We start from the raw sequence: 18345 nt of genomic DNA, 5'->3' as shown, positions 1-18345 counted from the left end.
CAATTCCTCTCAGTGATACCAACAATAGGGCCCAATAACATCAGTGATAGGGAACAATTCCTCTCAGTGATACCAACAATAGGGCCCAATAACATCAGAGATGGGGTACAATTCCTCTCAGTGATACCAACAATAGGGCCCAATAACATCAGTGATGGGGTACAATTCCTCTCAATGATACCAACAATAGGGCCCAATAACATCGTTGATGGATCAGCGCTTCCAAAAAACACCCTGCCGCTGTAATTCAGGTGCCCGGTGACCGAAAAGGGACCGGACGCCTGAATAGGGGGTGTCAGCAGTGACCATAGATAGAGTCATGCAATGCATGACTCTATCTATGGGGATTAGAGAGTGACAGGAGAGAGGGGGGCCTTATGGACGCACCGCCACTGTATGAGTGCCGCGCATTATTATTAATTTAGTACCGCTGGTGTTGGTCACATGATCCAATGCTGAGGCAGAGGAGCCTCAGAATTTAGGAACAGCTGCTGATTGGTTGGCTGAATAACCTCCATTTGGTCATGTGATTGGTACCAGAGGTAGTCATGCACACAAGGGGCTAGATTCAGGTAGGGGCGCGCAATGTTACGGCGGTGTAGCGTATAGTATTTACGCTACGCCGCCGTAAGTTAGAGAGGCAAGTGCTGTATTCACAAAGCACTTGCCTTCTAAGTTACGGCGGCGTAGCGTAAATGGGGCCGGCGTAAGTGCGCGTAATTCAAATGTGGATGAGGGGGCGTGTTTTATGTTAATTCTTGGTGACCCAACGTGATTGACGTTTTGTACGGATGCGCCGTCCGTGTACATATCCCAGTGTGCATTGCTCCCAAGTACGCCGCAACGACATATTGGTTTCGACGTGAACGTAAATTACGTCCAGCCCTATTCGCGAACGACTTATGCAAACGGCGTAAAAAATTTAAATTTCGTAGCGAGAACGACGTCCATACTTAACATTGCGTGCGCCTCCTCATAGCAGAAATAACCTTACGCCGAAAAAGCCTAACGTAAACAACGTAAAAAAAGAGTAAATATGCACCCTAAGATACGACGCCAGTCGGATCTTAGGCTAATGTCGGCGTATCTTGCTTTCTGAATACAGAAAAAAGATACGCCGGCGCAGCTTTGAATTTACGCGGCGTATCTATAGATACGCCGGCGTAATTCATTGCTGAATCTAGCCCAAGGTTTCTATAGTACTTTTCTTTGGATTACTCATTTAGGAGCGAAGGTGAAGGTACTTGGGTACGTTGTAAATTGTTAAAGTGGATGTAAACCTGAATATTTTTTTTTTTTTTTTATGTCACAATGTAGAGTATAAGATTTCCTATCATCTGTGCCCAGTCTTGCCACACAGAGTTAATCCAGTTCAGTCTAATAAAACGGACTTACAGAGAAAAACCTTAGTCCGTCCTGCCCCCTTGCTGTGAGTGACAGGTTATTTACATATCTCATGCACTAGCCTGGAGAGTGGAGACAGGCATTATTTTTTAATTCCCACCCCCACTCCTTTTCTGAAGTCATGTGGTCACTTTTCTGGATTTTGACTGGATGTTAGTGATCATAGCAGAATTCAGTGTAAGGAATACACAGGAAAAAATGCATGTTGATAAGGGGAGTGTAGAGGAGGGCGGGGAGTCTACTAACATCACGACTCTACCCACCGAGCTCCGGACAACAGACCCACCCACAGAATCTGCAGTTTTTCAGTTCTTATAACAGACAGAGGGGAAACATTTGACAGGTGAGGATACATGCAGGAGGCATCTATATCCTTATAAATCAGCACTATGGCAGTAGTTTAGAAAGAACGAGCGTGGCTTTACATCCACTTTAACCGGTTAACGTCCGCCGCATGTACATATACGTCCACAGAATGGCACGTACAGGCATATGGGCGTACATGTACGTCCCCGCCTTTCCGCGGGTCCCCCCCGGTACATGTGGCGGTCGGTAACCCGCGGGGAGCGATCCGGGATGAGGGCGCGGCTATTCGTTTCTAGCCGCCCCCTCGCGATCACTCCCCGGAGCTGAAGAACGGGGAGAGCCGTATGTAAACACGGCTTCCCCGTGCTTCACTGTGGCGGCTGCATCGATCGAGTGATCCCTTTTATATGCAGACTCGATCGATGACGTCAGACCTACAGCCACACCCCCCTACAGTTGTAAACACACACTAGGTGAACCCTAACTCCTACAGCGCCCCCTGTGGTTAACTCCCAAACGGCAACTGTCATTTTCACAATAAACAATGCAATTTAAATGCATTTTTTGCTGTGAAAATGACAATGGACCCAAAAATGTGTCAAAATTGTCCGAAGTGTCCGCCATAATGTCGCAGTCACGAAAAAAATCGCTGATCGCCGCCATTAGTAGTAAAAAAATAAATAAATAATAAAACTATCCCCTATTTTGTAAACGCTATAAATTTTGCGCAAACCAATCGATAAACGCTTATTGCGATTTTTTTTACCAAAAATAGGTAGAAGAATACGTATCGGCCTAAACTGAGGGAAAAAAAATGTTATATATGTTTTTGGGGGATATTTATTATAGCAAAAAGTAAAAAATATTGAATTTTTTTCAAAATTGTCGCTCTATTTTTGTTTATAGCGCAAAAAATAAAAACCGCAGAGGTGATCAAATACCACCAAAAGAAAGCTCTATTTGTGGGGAAAAAAGGACGCCAGTTTTGTTTGGGAGCCACGTCGCGCGACCGCGCAATTGTCTGTTAAAGCGACACAGTGCCAAATTGTAAAAACCCATTGGGTCATTTAGCAGCAAAATGGTCCGGGGCTTAAGTGGTTAAGGTCTTGTGCTTTACTAATCGGTTCCAGAAATACCCCACATTGTAAGTCGAGGCGATGACAAAAAAAAAAGTCAGATATTCAAAAAGACCACACACAACATAGAAAAACAGCAGCGCACTTCAACCGGCGCAATTAATCATCGCCAACACGCACATCATGAAGCTCACACAATAAAAAAGAAGACATTATGAATAAATTAAATGATTTCAAAGGGCGACGGGAGAGCAAAGAGAATTAATACGAGATAAAACTAGGATTCGGAGAGTAAAGAAAATGAATTAAATGTCACATTTGATATACTGAACAAAAAACAGAGATTATAGAAGTCATTTCTCCGCATCTAGAAATGAGCTCCGGGCCTCAGATTCTCCGAAAAAAAGGAATCGATTTTATGCAAATCCTTCAAGGTTTATCAAAAGTCAATGTTTAGTGTATACAGTTCTACGGAGAGGAGTTCATTATGAGTATAATAATGGCGTGATGTAAATAAGATTGCTAAGTGGGGATCCAAACCAATTTAGAAAAGTTTGAAATGCGTGAAGGAAACGGAGACTTGCCTGAGTCTATTATGGTAAGCTGGAACCCAATCTGTAAATGTGATATACAATCCTACTCACAATGAGTATTGCAAAACTGATTCTATGCATCCAGAAAAAAAGATTAGCTCACGCCTGGGTCATACCAATACCTTCAATCCAAGCAGTGCTGGGGGAAGGTCATCCAGCGCCCAGGGCAAAGATGCCAAACTGCGCCCCCCCTACCGTTCATGGTGTGCAAGCTTAGGAGATCCTACACCCAACAGTCACTAACTTGTTAAAATCACTACTCCTGTCAGCCTTGCTACTGTCACTCCTCTTCTCAGCCTTGCCACTGTCGCTACTCCTGTCAGCCTTGCCACTGTCGCTACTCCTGTCAGCCTTGCCACTGTCGCTACTCCTGTCAGCCTTGCCACTGTCGCTACTCCTGTCAGCCTTGCCACTGTCGCTACTCCTGTCAGCCTTGCCACTGTCGCTACTCCTGTCAGTATTGCCACTGTCGCTACTCCTGTCAGCCTTGCCACTGTCGCTACTCCTGTCAGCCTTGCCACTGTCGCTACTCCTGTCAGCCTTGCCACTGTTGCCTGTCAGCCTTGCCACCGTCGCTACTCTTGTCAGCCTTGCCACCGTCGCTGACAGGAGTAGCGACTGTCGCTACTCCTGTCAGCCTTGCCACCGTCGCTACTCCTGTCAGCCTTGCCACTGTCGCTACTCCTGTCAGCCTCGCCACTGTCACTACTTCTGTCAGCCTTGCCACTGTCGCTACTCCTGGATACCTTGTTACTGTTGCTACTCCTGTCGGATTGCCACTGTCGCTACTCCTGTCAGACTTGCCACTGTCGCTACTCCTGTCAGCCTTGCCACTGTCGCTACTCCTGTCAGCCTTGCCACTGTCTCTACTCCTGTCAGCCTTGCCACTGTCTCTACTCCTGTCAGCCTTGCCACTGTCGCTACTCCTGTCAGACTTGCCACTGTCGCTACTCCTGGTGCCTTGCCACTGTCGCTACTCCTGTCAGCCTCGCCACTGTCGCTACTCCTGGATACCTTGCCACTGTCGCTACTCCTGGATACCTTGTTACTGTCGCTACTCCTGTCAGCCTTGCCACTGTCGCTACTCCTGTCAGTATTGCCACTGTCACTACTTCTGTCAGCCTTGCCACTGTCGCTACTCCTGTCAGCCTTGCCACTGTCGCTACTCCTGTCAACCTTGCCACTGTCGCTACTCCTGTCAGCCTTGCCACTGTCGCTACTCCTGTCAGCCTTGCCACTGTCGCTACTCCTGTCAGCCTTGCCACTGTCGCTACTCCTGTCAGCCTTGTCACTGTCGCTTCTCCTGTCAGCCTTGCCACTGTTGCTACTCCTGTCAGCCTTGTCACTGTCGCTACTCCTGTCAGCCTTGTCACTGTCGCTTCTCCTGTCAGCCTTGCCACTGTCGCTACTCCTGTCAGCCTTGTCACTGTCGCTACTCCTGTCAGCCTTGCCACTGTCGCTACTCCTGTCAACCTTGCCACTGTCGCTACTCCTGTCAGCCTTGCCACTGTCGCTACTCCTGTCAGCCTTGCCACTGTCGCTACTCCTGTCAGCCTTGCCACTGTCGCTACTCCTGTCAGCCTTGTCACTGTCGCTTCTCCTGTCAGCCTTGCCACTGTTGCTACTCCTGTCAGCTATGCCACTGTCGCTACTCCTGTCAGCCTTGCCACTGTCGCTACTTCTGTCAGCCTTGCCACTGTCTCTACTCCTGTCAGCCTTGCCACTGTCACTACTTCTGTCAGCCTTGCCACTGTCGCTACTCCTGTCAGCCTTGCCACTGTCACTACTTCTGTCAGCCATGCCACTGTCGCTACTCCTGTCAGCCTTGTCACTGTCGCTTCTCCTGTCAGCCTTGCCACTGTCGCTACTCCTGTCAGCCTTGCCACTGTCGCTACTCCTGTCAGCCTTTCAACAGAATGAAGGCCCCCCCCCCATCCCTACAGTAAACCATTGCACTTTAGGCAACTACAAAAGTACATTATAAAAGACAGTGAATATAAATTTTTCTTACCTTGTTTTGATCTACCCAGTGTATAAAAAATCCATTGGGATCCACTTTGAGGACAACAGGATACACAAAAGTAGAGTCCTGAAATACATAGAAAACAATCACATTAAATACGCTGTGCCTTGTAATCAAAGAGAACATAATCGAAGATACATATTTATTAAATATGCAGAGAAAACTCAGCTGGAACATGAACAGTTTGACTTCAGCACCCTGTACATTGAATCATTCGACCCAAAATGTATGGTGGGGATGCTGGACCTCTTGGCAACCTCGGCCCTCCAACTGTGGTGAAACTACAAATCCCATCATGACTCTGCCTCTAGGAGTCATGCCTGTGATTGTCAGGGTCTTGCAATGTCTCATGGGACTTGTAGTTTTAAAATAGTGTGAGGGCCGAGGTTGTCTAACCCTTCCTCATATGGACGAGGATTGGTAGTCGGATTTCTGAACCTTTTGGAGGCAAGCTCTCTGTCAGCAGGGGTACCATGCGCAGAGGTATCTACGTGAATGTATAGGGAGATAGGTGGAAAAATGCTTCCCTACTTTGGTGATCAGTGGAAAATTGCACTTAAAGGGCCAGATCCACATACTGATACGCCGGCTTACTTTCAAATTTCCCGCGTCGTATCTTTAGTTTGAATCCTCAAACCAAGATATGACGGCTTCTGGGTTCGATCCGACAGGCGTACGGCTTTGTACGCCTTCGGTTCGTAGGTGCAATACTTCGGCGCCCGCTGGGTGGAGTTTGCGTCGTTTTCCGCGTCGGGTATGCAAATTAGCTTTTTCCGACGATCCACGAACGTACGCGCGGCCGTCGCATTCTCTTACGTCGTCTCTAGTCGGCTTTTTCCGGCGTATAGTTAAAGCTGCTATTTTGCGGCGTATAGATAGACTCGCCATGTTAAAGTATGGCCGTCGTTCCCGCGTCGAAATTTGAATTTTTTTTTTTGCGTAAGTCGTCCGTGAATAGGGATGGACGTAAGTCACGTCTAAGTTCAAAAAATGACGTTGTTGCGACGTAATTTCGCGCAAAGCATGGCGGGAAATTTCGAAACGGAGCATGCGCAGTTCAATCGGCGCGGGGACGTGCTTCATTTAAATGAATCACGCCCCCTACCCGCCGATTTGAATTCCGCCGCCAGAAATACACTACGCCGCCGTAACTTACGGCGCAAAATCTTCCTGGATTCGACTTAAAGCCAGGTAAGATACGGCGGCGTAGCGTATCTCTGATACGCTGCGCCTATCCAAATCTATGTGGATCTGGCCCAAAATCACTTTTCTTTGATATACATTTTACATATTTGGGGATGGTAGCACAACTGGAACAAAAGTGTATACAAATAGTCTTTCCACTCATTTGAATTATCTTATGTCCTTTAATTTTGATCAGTGTGAAAGCGTCCCTCATACCTTGGTGGTCAGTAAAAAAAAGTTTCCCCTTACAATGGTTGTCAGTTTAGTAATCCACCCAAAGAAAAGCACCCCTTACATTGGTGATCAGTGGAAAATTGATTCCTTCCATTGGTGATCAGTGGAAAGCTGTAACTTACATCGTTACACAGGCGATCAATGGAAAATTGCTTTATTACCCTGGGAATCGGTGCAAAAGCTCATATTACACTGCTAATAGGAAAAATTACTGCGCTTGTTCAAATACAGTGAAACAAAAAGCTGCGACCAAAAAGTGTTATACTACACCAAACAAATATAAAAACAGAGAGAAGGTCGCGCCGATAAACGTGATAAGCTGTGTACCAAACAGCTGACCCCAATTGAATGAGACAAATAATGCAAATAAATAATATAACATATATGAAGTCTTATTGAAAATACATATATATCAGTGGATGGTGATAGTTGGAGTGAAACAAAGTCCACCTTGAAGAAAAGTTCATAATAACATTTTCCCCAGTGCAGGATCAGTGAAACATCCCAGGAAAAGTGATGAGAAAGGCACTTCCACCAAAGTCAAACACTGCCTCTTACCGAATCCTATTGGTCTCTGTTTTAAGGAGACCAAATACAGCATGTGACCACGTCCCCTTCGAGACGAAACATAGGGAGGTGACGTTCTGACGTCACGGCGCATTGTGATTGGACCCGGAAGATACGGGCTGTTTGTTTTGAGAGCTGGCCGGCTTGATTTTTACTGGATGCCTTTATTCATTTGACTTGATGTAAGTGCAACTCCTTTTATTACTTATTAAACACGAGGGTTTTACACTATGTGAGTCCTTTCTTCCTTACATATACTTATCCTGTGTTGACTGAGATCATCCATCGTTCTGGGCTTCCTGAGCTGGATAACCTGTTCAAGGATACCATCTTTTCATGCTGTATTTGGTCTCCTTAACCACTTAACGCCCGCCGCACGACTATTTACGTCCGCAAAATGGCACGGACAGGCAGAAGGGCGTATATATATACGTCCTTGCCTTTCCGCGGGTTGGGGGTTCAATCGGGACCCCCCCGCTGCCTGCGGCGGGCGAATTCCCTCGGGGAGCGATCCGGGACGACGGCGCAGCTATTCGTTTATAGCCGCTCCGTCGCGATCGCTCCCCGGAGCTGAAGAACGGGGAGAGCCGTATGTAAACACGGCTTCCCCATGCTTCACTGTGGCGGCTGCATCGATCGAGTGATCCCTTTTATAGGGAGACTCGATCGATGACGTCAGACCTACAGCCACAGCCCCCCTACAGTTGTAAACACACACTAGGTGAACCCTAACTCCTACAGCGCCCCCTGTGGTTAACTCCCAAACTGCAACTGTCATTTTCACAATAAACAATGCAATTTAAATGCATTTTTTGCTGTGAAAATGACAATGGTCCCAAAAATGTGTCAAAATTGTCCGAAGTGTCCGCCATAATGCCGCAGTCACAAAAAAAAAAAATCGCTGATCACCGCCATTAGTAGTAAAAAAAAAAAATAATAAAACTATCCCCTATTTTGTAAACGCTATAAATTTTGCGCAAACCGATCGATAAACGCTTATTGCGATTTTTTTTACCAAAAATAGGTAGAAAAATACGTATCGGCCTAAACTGAGGAAAAAAAAAATTTATATATGTTTTTGGGGGATATTTATTATAGCAAAAAGTAAAAAATATTGAATTTTTTTCAAAATTGTCGCTCTATTTTTGTTTATAGCGCAAAAAATAAAAACCGCAGAGGTGATCAAATACCACCAAAAGAAAGCTCTAGCTCTGCAGCATATTGGTCCGGTCCAATGTAAGTGGTTAAAACAGAGACCAATAGGATTCGGTAAGAGGCAGTGTTTGACTTTGGTGGAAGTGCCTTTTTTATCACTGATCCTGCACTGGGGAAATTTTTATTATGAACTTTTCTTCAAGGTGGACTTTGTTTCACTCCAACTATCACCATCCACTGATATATATGTATTTTCAATAAGACTTCATATATGTTATATTATTTATTTGCATTATTTGTCTCATTAAATTGGGGTCAGTTGTTTGGTACACAGCTTATCACGTTTATCAGCGCGACCTTCTCTCTGTTTTCACATTACACTGTTAATCAGTGGAAAAGTGTCACTTACATTGATATTCAGTAGAAAATTGCTTCCTTACACGGGTGACCAATAGAAAATTGCTTCCCTACATTCGTGATCAATGGAAAATTGCTTCCCTACATTCGTGATCAATGGAAAATTGCTTCCTTACACGGGTGATCAGTGGAAAATTGCTTCCTTTCATTGGTGATCAGTGGAAAATTGCTTCCTTACATGGGTGATCAGTGGAAAATTGCTTCCTTTCATTGGTGATCAGTGGAAAATTGCTTCCTTTCAATGGTGATCAGTGGAAAATTGCTTCCTTTCATTGGTGATCAGTGGAAAATTGCTTCCTTACATGGGTGATCAGTGGAAAATTGCTTCCTTTCAATGGTGATCAGTGGAAAATTGCTTCCTTACACGGGTGATCAGTGAAAAATTGCTTCCTTTCAATGGTGATCAGTGGAAAATTGCTTCCTTACACGGGTGATCAGTGAAAAATTGCTTCCTTTCAATGGTGATCAGTGGAAAATTGCTTCCTTACACGGGTGATCAGTGGAAAATCGCTTCCCTACATTGGTGATCAGTGCAAAAGCACTCTTTACATTGGTGATCAGTGGAAAATTGCTTCCTTTCAATGGTGATCAGTGGAAAATTGCATCCTACATTGGTGAATTTTGGACTATTGCTGTGTCACACAGGCGATCGATGGAAAATTGCTTTGTTACATTGGGCTCACATTACACTGTTAATCAGTGGAAAAGTGTCCCTTGCATTGATAATCAGTGGAAAATTGCTTCCTTACACGGGTGATCAATGGAAAATTGCTTCCTTATACGGGTGATCAATGGAAAATTGCTTCCTTATACGGGTGATCAATGGAAAATTGCTTCCTTACACAGGTGATCAATGGAAAATTGCTTCCTTAGGCCCCATACACACGATAGAATTTATCCGCGAATACGGTCCAGCGGACCGTTTCCGCGGATAAATCCTCTCGAGCATTTGCGCGGATTTCCATGCGATGGAGTGTACTCACCATCGCATTGAAATCCGCGCCGAAATCCTCTGGCGATGACGTGTCGCGCCGTCGCCACGATTATGACGCGGCGACGTGCGCGACGCTGTCATATAAGGAATTCCACGCATGCGTCGAATCATTACGACGCATGCGGGGGATCCCTTCGGACGGATGGATCCGGTGAGTCTGTACAGACCAGCGGATCCATCCGTTGGGATGGATTCCAGCAGATGGATATGTTCTGCATGTCAGCAAATATCCGATCTGCTGGAATCCATCCCAGGGGAGATATATCCGCGGAAAAAGATCCGCTGGCGTGTACACACCATAGGATCTATCCGCTGAAACCCATTTGCTGGGATTTATCTGCGGATGGATTCTATGGTGTGTACGGGGCCTTACACGGGTGTTCAATGGAAAATTGCTTCCTTATACGGGTGATCAATGGAAAATTGCTTCCTTATACGGGTGATCAATGGAAAATTGCTTCCTTATACGGGTGATCAATGGAAAATTGCTTCCTACATTGGTGAATTTTGGACTATTTCTTTGTCACACAGATGATCAATGGAAAATTGCTTTGTCAGCAGGGGTACCCTGCGCAGAGGTATCTATGTGAATAAAACAACGCAGCGCAGAGAGGCAAGCACTGGATTCACAAAGCCAGTGCTGCCAAAACTGTGCTGGGTTTCCTAGGCGTAAGCCGGCGTATGTGGAAGTTGGCGTGAGCCATGCTAATGAGGCGTGACCCCATGCAAATGATGGGCCGAGCGTCAGACAGATACGAATCGCCGTCCCGTGGACGCATCCCAGTGCGCATGCTCACAAATACTTTGGAACAACTGCAATAAGATACGCCAGATCACTGCCTACGGCGTGAACGTAACCTACGCCTAGTCATATTCACGTCCTACGTAAAATACGTCGGCTTGTGTTCCCTTTGCATGGATGCTGCTGAGTTACACCTCCTTTATGGGGCATAACTTTGCGCCGGACGTATGACTTTACGCGCACTGCGTCGGACGTATCTCCCTCAATTGCATATGTGAATAGAAAATCAATGGGAGCGCCAAATACGTCCAGCGTAAATATGCGCCCACTCTACGCCGGCGTAGGCAAGTTACGTCGGTCGGATGAAGCCTATTTTCAGGCGTATCTTAGTCAGGCGCACAGATACGACGGCGCATATTTGCACTTACGCGGCGTATCTCGAGATACGTTGGCGCAAGTGCTTTGTGAATCCGGGCCATTGTTAAAAGGATTGCAGTCTTTGTTCTGTAATTCTGGTGAACCCCCTAAACACTAACTAGTTTGTATTGTTCTACTGAGAAAATGTCAGCAATAACGGTTTTTGGACTCTCAGCTCATTGGTTTGGCACTCTTTTTGGAGCCTAACCTTTTTTGGTAATTATTATACTATTCCCTTGTTTTGATGAACCATAGAAAAGGGTATCCCTTATATTGGTAAGCACTGGAAATTGGTTCCTTACATTCACAATTGGTGGAAAATTGCTTCCTTATAATGGTGATTGGTGGAAAATTGCTTCATTACATTGGTGATCAGTGGAAAATTGCTTTTTTTAAATTGGTGATCGTGAAAAATTGCTTCCTTACATTGGTGATCAGTGGAAAATGTCTTTCTTTTTAAACAAAATTGGTTCTGTCATATGTGTATCTTTAGTGCTACACTTAGAATCTTTTTTCTTTGACATATATTTTACATATTTGGGGATGGTAGCACAATTGGAACGAAAGTGTATACAAATATAGGTAGATTCACGTAGGGGCGCCTAAAATTAGGACGGCCTAGCCTACTCTTTTTAGGCTACAACGCCGTAAATTATTTAGGTTAGTAATGATTCTCAAACTACTTATCTTCAAATTTTCGGCGGCGTAGCCTAAAACGAACAGGCGTAAGCGTGCCTAATTCAAATGACTGGGAGGGGGCGTGTAGTATTGAAATGAGGCTTGACCTCACGTTTTTTGAAGTTTTTTACACTGCGCATGCGCCGGGCGACTACATTTCCCAGTGCGCATTGCGGCTAGGTAGGCCGTACAGGCCTATTGATTTTGACGCATACGTAAACAACGTAAATCCCGATTCGCAGACGACTTGCGCAAACAACGTAAAAAATTCGAACCTCGCGGCGGGAACGGCGGCCATACTTAACATTGTTATTCCACCTCATAGGTGGAATAACTTTAGGCGGCCTATCGCGTACGGAAACGACGTAACTCGACGGTGCCGGCCGCAATGGAAGCGCCATCTAGCGGCCACCAGAAACATTGCAAGCTAAGATAGAACGGCGCAAGCCGGCCTATCTTAGCTTTGTTTAAGTGTATCTCTGTTTGAGAATACACTTAAACAAACGCCGGCGTAGATTCAGAGTTAGGTCGGCTTATCTGCAGATAAGCCGGCCTAACTCTTTGTGAATCTACCTAATAGTCTTTACACTCATTTGAATTATCATATGCCCTTTCAATTTGATCAGTGTGAAAGCGCCCCCATACCTTGGTGGTCAGTAAAAAAAAGTGTCCCCTTACATTGGTGGTCACTTTAGTAATCCATTAAATTGGTGATCTAAATAAAAGCACCACATACATTGGTGATCAGTGGAAAGCTGTATCTTACATTGGTGATCAGTGGAAAGCTGCATCTTACATTGGAGAATTTTGGACTATTCCTTTGTTACACAGGCGATCAATGGAAAATTGCTGTTACATCGGGGGGTAAAAGCTCACATTACACTGTTATTCAGTGGAAAAGTGTCCCTTACATAGATGATCAGTGCAAAATTGCTTCCCTACATTGGTGATCAATGGAAAATTGTTCCATTACATGCGTGATCAATGGAGAATTGTTTTCCTTACATTGGTGATCAGTGGAAAATTGCTTCCTTATATTGGTGATCAGTGGAAAATTGCTTCCTTACACGGGTGATCAGTGGAAAATTGCATCTTACATTGGTGATGAATTGACTATTGCTTTGTTACAAAGGTGATCAATGGAAAATTGCCTTACTATAATGGGGATCAGTGTAAAAGTTCACATTACACTGGTAATCAGTGTTCCTTAGATTGGTGATCAGGATCAATAGAAAATTGCTTTCTTAGGCCTCGTACACACGACCGAGTTTCTCTGCAAAAACCAGCAAGAAACTTGCTGGGAGATATTTTTTTGTCGAGGAAACCGGTCGTGTGTACATTTTCGTCGAGGAAACTGTCGAGAAACTCGACGAGCCAAAAAGAGAGCAAGTTCTCTATTTCCTTGACGGGAATGGAGAAAATTGGCTTGTCGAGTTTCTCGACAGCCTAACAAGGAACTCGAAGAGGAAAACGATGTGTTTCGCCCATCAAGTTCCTCGGTCGAGGCTTTATATTGGTGATCAGTGAAAAATTGCTTCTTTACACAGGTGACCAATGGAAAAACTATTCCTTCCAATAATGATCAGTGGGAACGTGTTCCTTAGATTGGTGATCAGGATCAATAGAAAATTGCTTCCTTATATTGGTGACCAATGGAAAATGTATTCCTTCCATTGGTGATCAGTGGGAACGTGTTCCTTAGATTGGTGATCAGGATCAATAGAAAATTGCTTCCTTATATTGGTGATCAGTGGAAAATTGCTTCATTACAATGGAGATTAGTGGAGAATTGCTTCATTACATGCAAGATCAACTGAAAATTGATTCCTTCCATTGGTGATCAGTGGAAAATGGATTCCTTAAATGGATGATCAATGGAAAATTGATTCCTTCTGTTGGTGATCAGTAGAAAATTGCATCTTACATTGGTGATTAATGGACTATTGCTTTGTTACAAAGATGATCAATGGAAAATTGATTCCTTCTATTGGTGATCAGTGGAAAATGGATTCCTTAAATGGATGATCAATGTAAAATTGATTCCTTCCATTGGTGATCAGTAGAAAATTGCATCTTACATTGGTGATTAATGGACTATTGCTTTGTTACAAAGATGACCAATAGAAAATTGATTCCTTCTATTGGTGATCAGTGGAAAATTGCTTCATTACAGAGTAGGCCGGTGACTTGTCCTTAATGTTCCCCTAACGGGGAAGTTCCTTCAATGACTGCGCAGGCGCAAACTTGCCGACGGAAATCTCCGAACCTCGCCCGGCATCCAGGCTCATTCTTTAACATCCCCGTGGATTGGAGGATGTTAAAAAAAGAGCCAGGAGGCCAAACGAGCGGAGCAAGCAAGGTAAGTGGCCAAGACTGGCCACTTACCTCGAAATCCACGTCGCCCTGGATGCCGGCCGAGGTTCGGAGATTTCCGTCATCAAGTTTGCGCCTGCACAGTCCTTGAAGGAACTTTCCCATTAGCCGGAACCATCTCGGCACATCAGATTGCGCCTGCGCTGGAACTTACACGATAGCTGGAACCAGCTCGGCAGATCACCGGCACTCGATCTGCCTTCTAGGTTAGGCAAGAACTCATCTTCCACTTCTTATGGCTCAGAGAACCTTGTTGAACCACAGAACTGCACATGACCAAGCCCGGTATGTAATCTGAAAAAAACGCAATGTGCAACAAGTTGCCGAAAGCCTCATCATCTCGGGTCCTCTCCATCTTCTGCTCAGCAGCTCTTCTATAAAGCTGCATTAACTAAGCATGTATTGCTGTTTCCACATGCAGCGGACATACATCAATGCCAGACTGCCCCGGTCATGATTTACAGTGCGATTAAGCGGCTACGACGAGGATCTCACGTGATGACAGCCTGAATTTGATGCGGTTTAGAGTGATACAATACTAGAAAAGTCTATTCCGAGGGAGGAAAGTGATTTATGTATTAAAGTGTGCCGTGCTTCCATCCCAAAAGGAAGATTCAATTGTCGTGCAAAATAACTTCATTGTCATCTCCCTGTCCTCGCACTTCATAAATAAAAATGGCTGTTTATCTCTGCGCGCCGCGAAAATGCGTTATTACCGTTTTTGGCTTTCAAATCTTATTCCACACGACCAAAGCAAAGCACAGAGGGGATTAAAAGCTTATTTTAGTTAAAATAGAGAAATGTAGATTTGATTGCATTTTGGAGAGTTGAAAATATAATTTTATACAGATTGATAAAAGTTTTCTACTTCCAGTAAGAACGTTTATACAATTATTATTATTTTTTTCTCACAAGAAAAAAAAGTTTTATACAATTCCATCCTATAGAACAGGGGTCTCCAAACTGCGGCCCGCAGGAGAAATCTGGCCCACTGCAAGATCTTATCTGGCCCTCTGATGTAAGAAAAAATTAACCGCTTGCCGACCGCCTCCTGTATACAGGCATGTACTGGCCATAGGGACTACCGGGCGCGCACACAGCGATTTGAGGGCGCACACGCCTATTTACGAGTGGGGGTGCTAACCAGTGAGTCCGGCGACTTGATGTTCACCAGCCACCCGCGGTCACATCAGCACAGAATGGGGATCTGTCAGCGTAAACAAACAGATCCCCGTTCTGTCAGGGGAGGAGAGAGAGATCTGCTGTCCCTAGTGATTAGGAACAACGATCTCTCTCCTCCTCCAGCCAGTCCCCTCTCCTCACAGTTAGAAACACCTTCCTAGAGAACACTTAACCCCTTGATCGCCCTCTAGCTGGCGGCCGAAAAGCGCTGCAAATACGATGGTAAAGCGCCGCTAAAAATAGCAGAGTTTTACCGACGACGCCTGTGACGCCCCAGTGTGAAAGTAGCCTAAGTTACTGGCAGTCAGCGGCGGTGCGTCCATAGTGGGTGCAGGAGCACCGCCCCCTCTCTCCCCTGCGCCGTCACTCAGGTCTACAATACATAGATTCATGCATTGCATGAATTTATGTATTGTCACTGCCGCCCACTATTCAGATGGCCAGCCCCCTGGTGAGTGCCGGCCATCTGAATAACAGCAGTTTGTTGGTTTTTGAAAGTGTCTATCAGAGCCAGCTCTGTTAGGCTTCCTGATTACAGCCTGTTGGCTCTAATCGGCTTCCAAATAGTTAACCAGGGGAGGCACATGCTGTGCGTTCCCTGATCAACACTGACACGCGTCTCAGCCAATCGGGTTCACCGGGTCTGGTTACCGGTAACCTGATTGGCTGAAGCGACATCGAGGGCGGGACTCGGGAGAAGACATCGAGGGAGGGTGGAGGGAGGATGGCTGACCCGAGAAAGGTAAGTGCCGGGCAACAGGGGGGGGGGAGGCATTTTGGCGGTTTTTAAGGGGGCAAACTGGTGGAAATTGATGGGCACAGTGGCGACAATTGATGGCATGGCACAGTGGCTGCGTTTGATGGCATAGTGGCTGCGTTTGATGGCATGGCACAGTGGCTGCGTTTGATGGGCACAGTGGTGGCAATTTTTTTTTTTTCTATTTTAGTGTATTTTGTGCGTGTACTCGAGAGAGGAGCCGGACTGCAGGAGTTGGGAGTAGGCAGGCCTCCCCCAGAGGCAATCTGCCACCTTTCTCCATGCCCCGGGTGGCAATGGCAGGTGTGTGGGGGGGTCCTCCCACACAGCCCGCCCTACCTGCTCCGCTTTGAAGCCCAACGGGGCAGAGGGACGCCCTATAAGGGAGTGAGAGGATTTGCCCGCTCAACCAGCCGCGTTAGTCCTTCGCCTCTCTTTTTTAGAGACCGCGTGGTCAAAGTGCGTGCATGTTAACCCAATTTCGAGTGCGTGTAAGTGTGGTGGTTTTTGTGGGAGGGGGTGGGCGTACTAAGCGCAGGCTTACCTCGCATAGCACAGCCACCGGGGGCCGGGCTGAGACCACCAAACTCAATTCACATGTAGCCGAGACCGGGATCCGAACCCCTAGCTGCAGAGGTGAATGGCTTATCAGCGCAGTGCCAATCGCGTTGAGCCACCGCAGCTTCCTCAGTGGTGGCAATTGATGGGCACAGTAGCTGTGTTTGATGGGCACAGTGAGGCTACAATTGATGGGGTTTTTTTTTTCGTTTGTTTGCACCCCCCGAAACAAATTTGAGCACCAGCCGCCACTGCTGGCTGCGGTCACACTCCAGCCTCCCCCATCATACCATACTGGGTTAATGTCCCTGTATGGTACGTGATGATGTCACGGCTTTGGGGTGAAGGAAGAGAAATTAGAATCAGGTAAGTGAAAGAGGTTACCCCCCCCACACACACACACACACACACTGCAAGGCTGGACTTTTTTACTGTCCTGGAGTTGGGCTGTGCTAGTATAAGAGTTTTTGATAGGTTAGGAATTCCTGGGACTTCTGAGGTGCTCCATAGATGTATTCCATTTACACACACACACACACACGAGTTATTAAAAAAAACTTTTTTTTAACATGATATAATGTGTATATGGGATACATTTATGTAACAACACCCCAGAAGTCCCGGGAATTCCTAACCTGTTCAATAATTTTAATTTCTCTGTCAGTAAACCCATCCTGCAAAGCACAGGGCAGATTTACAGCACAGAATTGTATAGTGGAGAAGGCAGAGAAAGAAGGTGAGTACTCACAGGTGTCCTCTCACATCTTCAGTCATCCCCAGGGAGAGCTGTGCTGTGTGCTGCACAGGAGGAAGGTGATTGTGGGTGCACTCTGTGTGATGATCTCTTCCTGTTCCTCCCACCTGTACTGGAGCTGTGAGTGTGAAAGCCCCGACAGGAACCCGAGGAGAGAGAGAGAGTCTTCCCCCAAATGCTGCTTCAGGGAGGAGTCAAGCTGTCTTCTGGCACACAGGAAACAGGATGGTGGGCAACTCCTGTGAGGACGGCAGCCACAGCTGTGAACTAAGCAGTCAGGAAGTCAACGGAGTGATATTCAGCTGACAGGGATGCTGTAGCCGGAACTACAGAGTCAGCATCGGAAAATGCTGCTGACTGACTGATTACTCGGCGGCCAGTGGCTGCTTTTCCCACCAGGGAAAGGTGCTCCAATTTTTTTTTGGGGGGGGGGGCGCAAACAAACGGAAAAAAAATCATCAATTGCAGCCTCACTGTGCCCATAAATTGCCGCCACCGTGCCCATCAAACGCAGCCACAGTGCCCATCCAATGCAGCGACTGTGCCATAAAATTGGCACCACTGTGCCATGCCAAACGCAGCCACTGTGCCATGCCATTGTCGCCACTGTGCCCATCAATTTCCACTGTGCCCATCAAACGCAGCCACTGTGCCATGCCATTGTCGCCACTGTGCCCATCAATTGCCGCCAGTTTGCCCCGTAAAATGCTGCCAGATTGCCCCAAAATACCACCAGATTGCGCCGGCGACAATACATAGATTCATTCATTTGCAGCCTCACTGTGCCCATCAATTGCCGCCACCGTGCCCATCAAACGCAGCCACTGTGCCCATCCAATGCAGCGACTGTGCCATAAAATTGTCGCCACTGTGCCATAAAATTGTTGCCACTGTGCCATGCCATCAAACGCAGCCACTGTGCCATCAATT

General features: G+C 46.2%; 1 protein-coding gene across 1 annotated transcript in view; it reads right to left on the bottom strand.

Annotated features, from left to right (window-relative positions):
* The window catches only part of PLCB1 (phospholipase C beta 1), an 825411-nt gene that overhangs the window by 770665 nt on the left and 36401 nt on the right, over positions 1-18345 (bottom strand). The window contains exon 2 of the mRNA XM_040351701.1: positions 5391-5468. Within this exon, the coding sequence (XP_040207635.1) occupies positions 5391-5468 (78 nt within the window). The remainder of the gene's footprint in view (positions 1-5390; positions 5469-18345) is intronic.

This window comes from Rana temporaria, chromosome 4 (genome assembly GCF_905171775.1).
Source record: "Rana temporaria chromosome 4, aRanTem1.1, whole genome shotgun sequence".
Classification (NCBI taxonomy): Eukaryota; Metazoa; Chordata; class Amphibia; order Anura; family Ranidae; genus Rana; species Rana temporaria.
The sequence above is the reverse complement of the archived record's forward strand: the minus strand, read 5'-3'. Positions and strand labels throughout refer to the sequence as shown.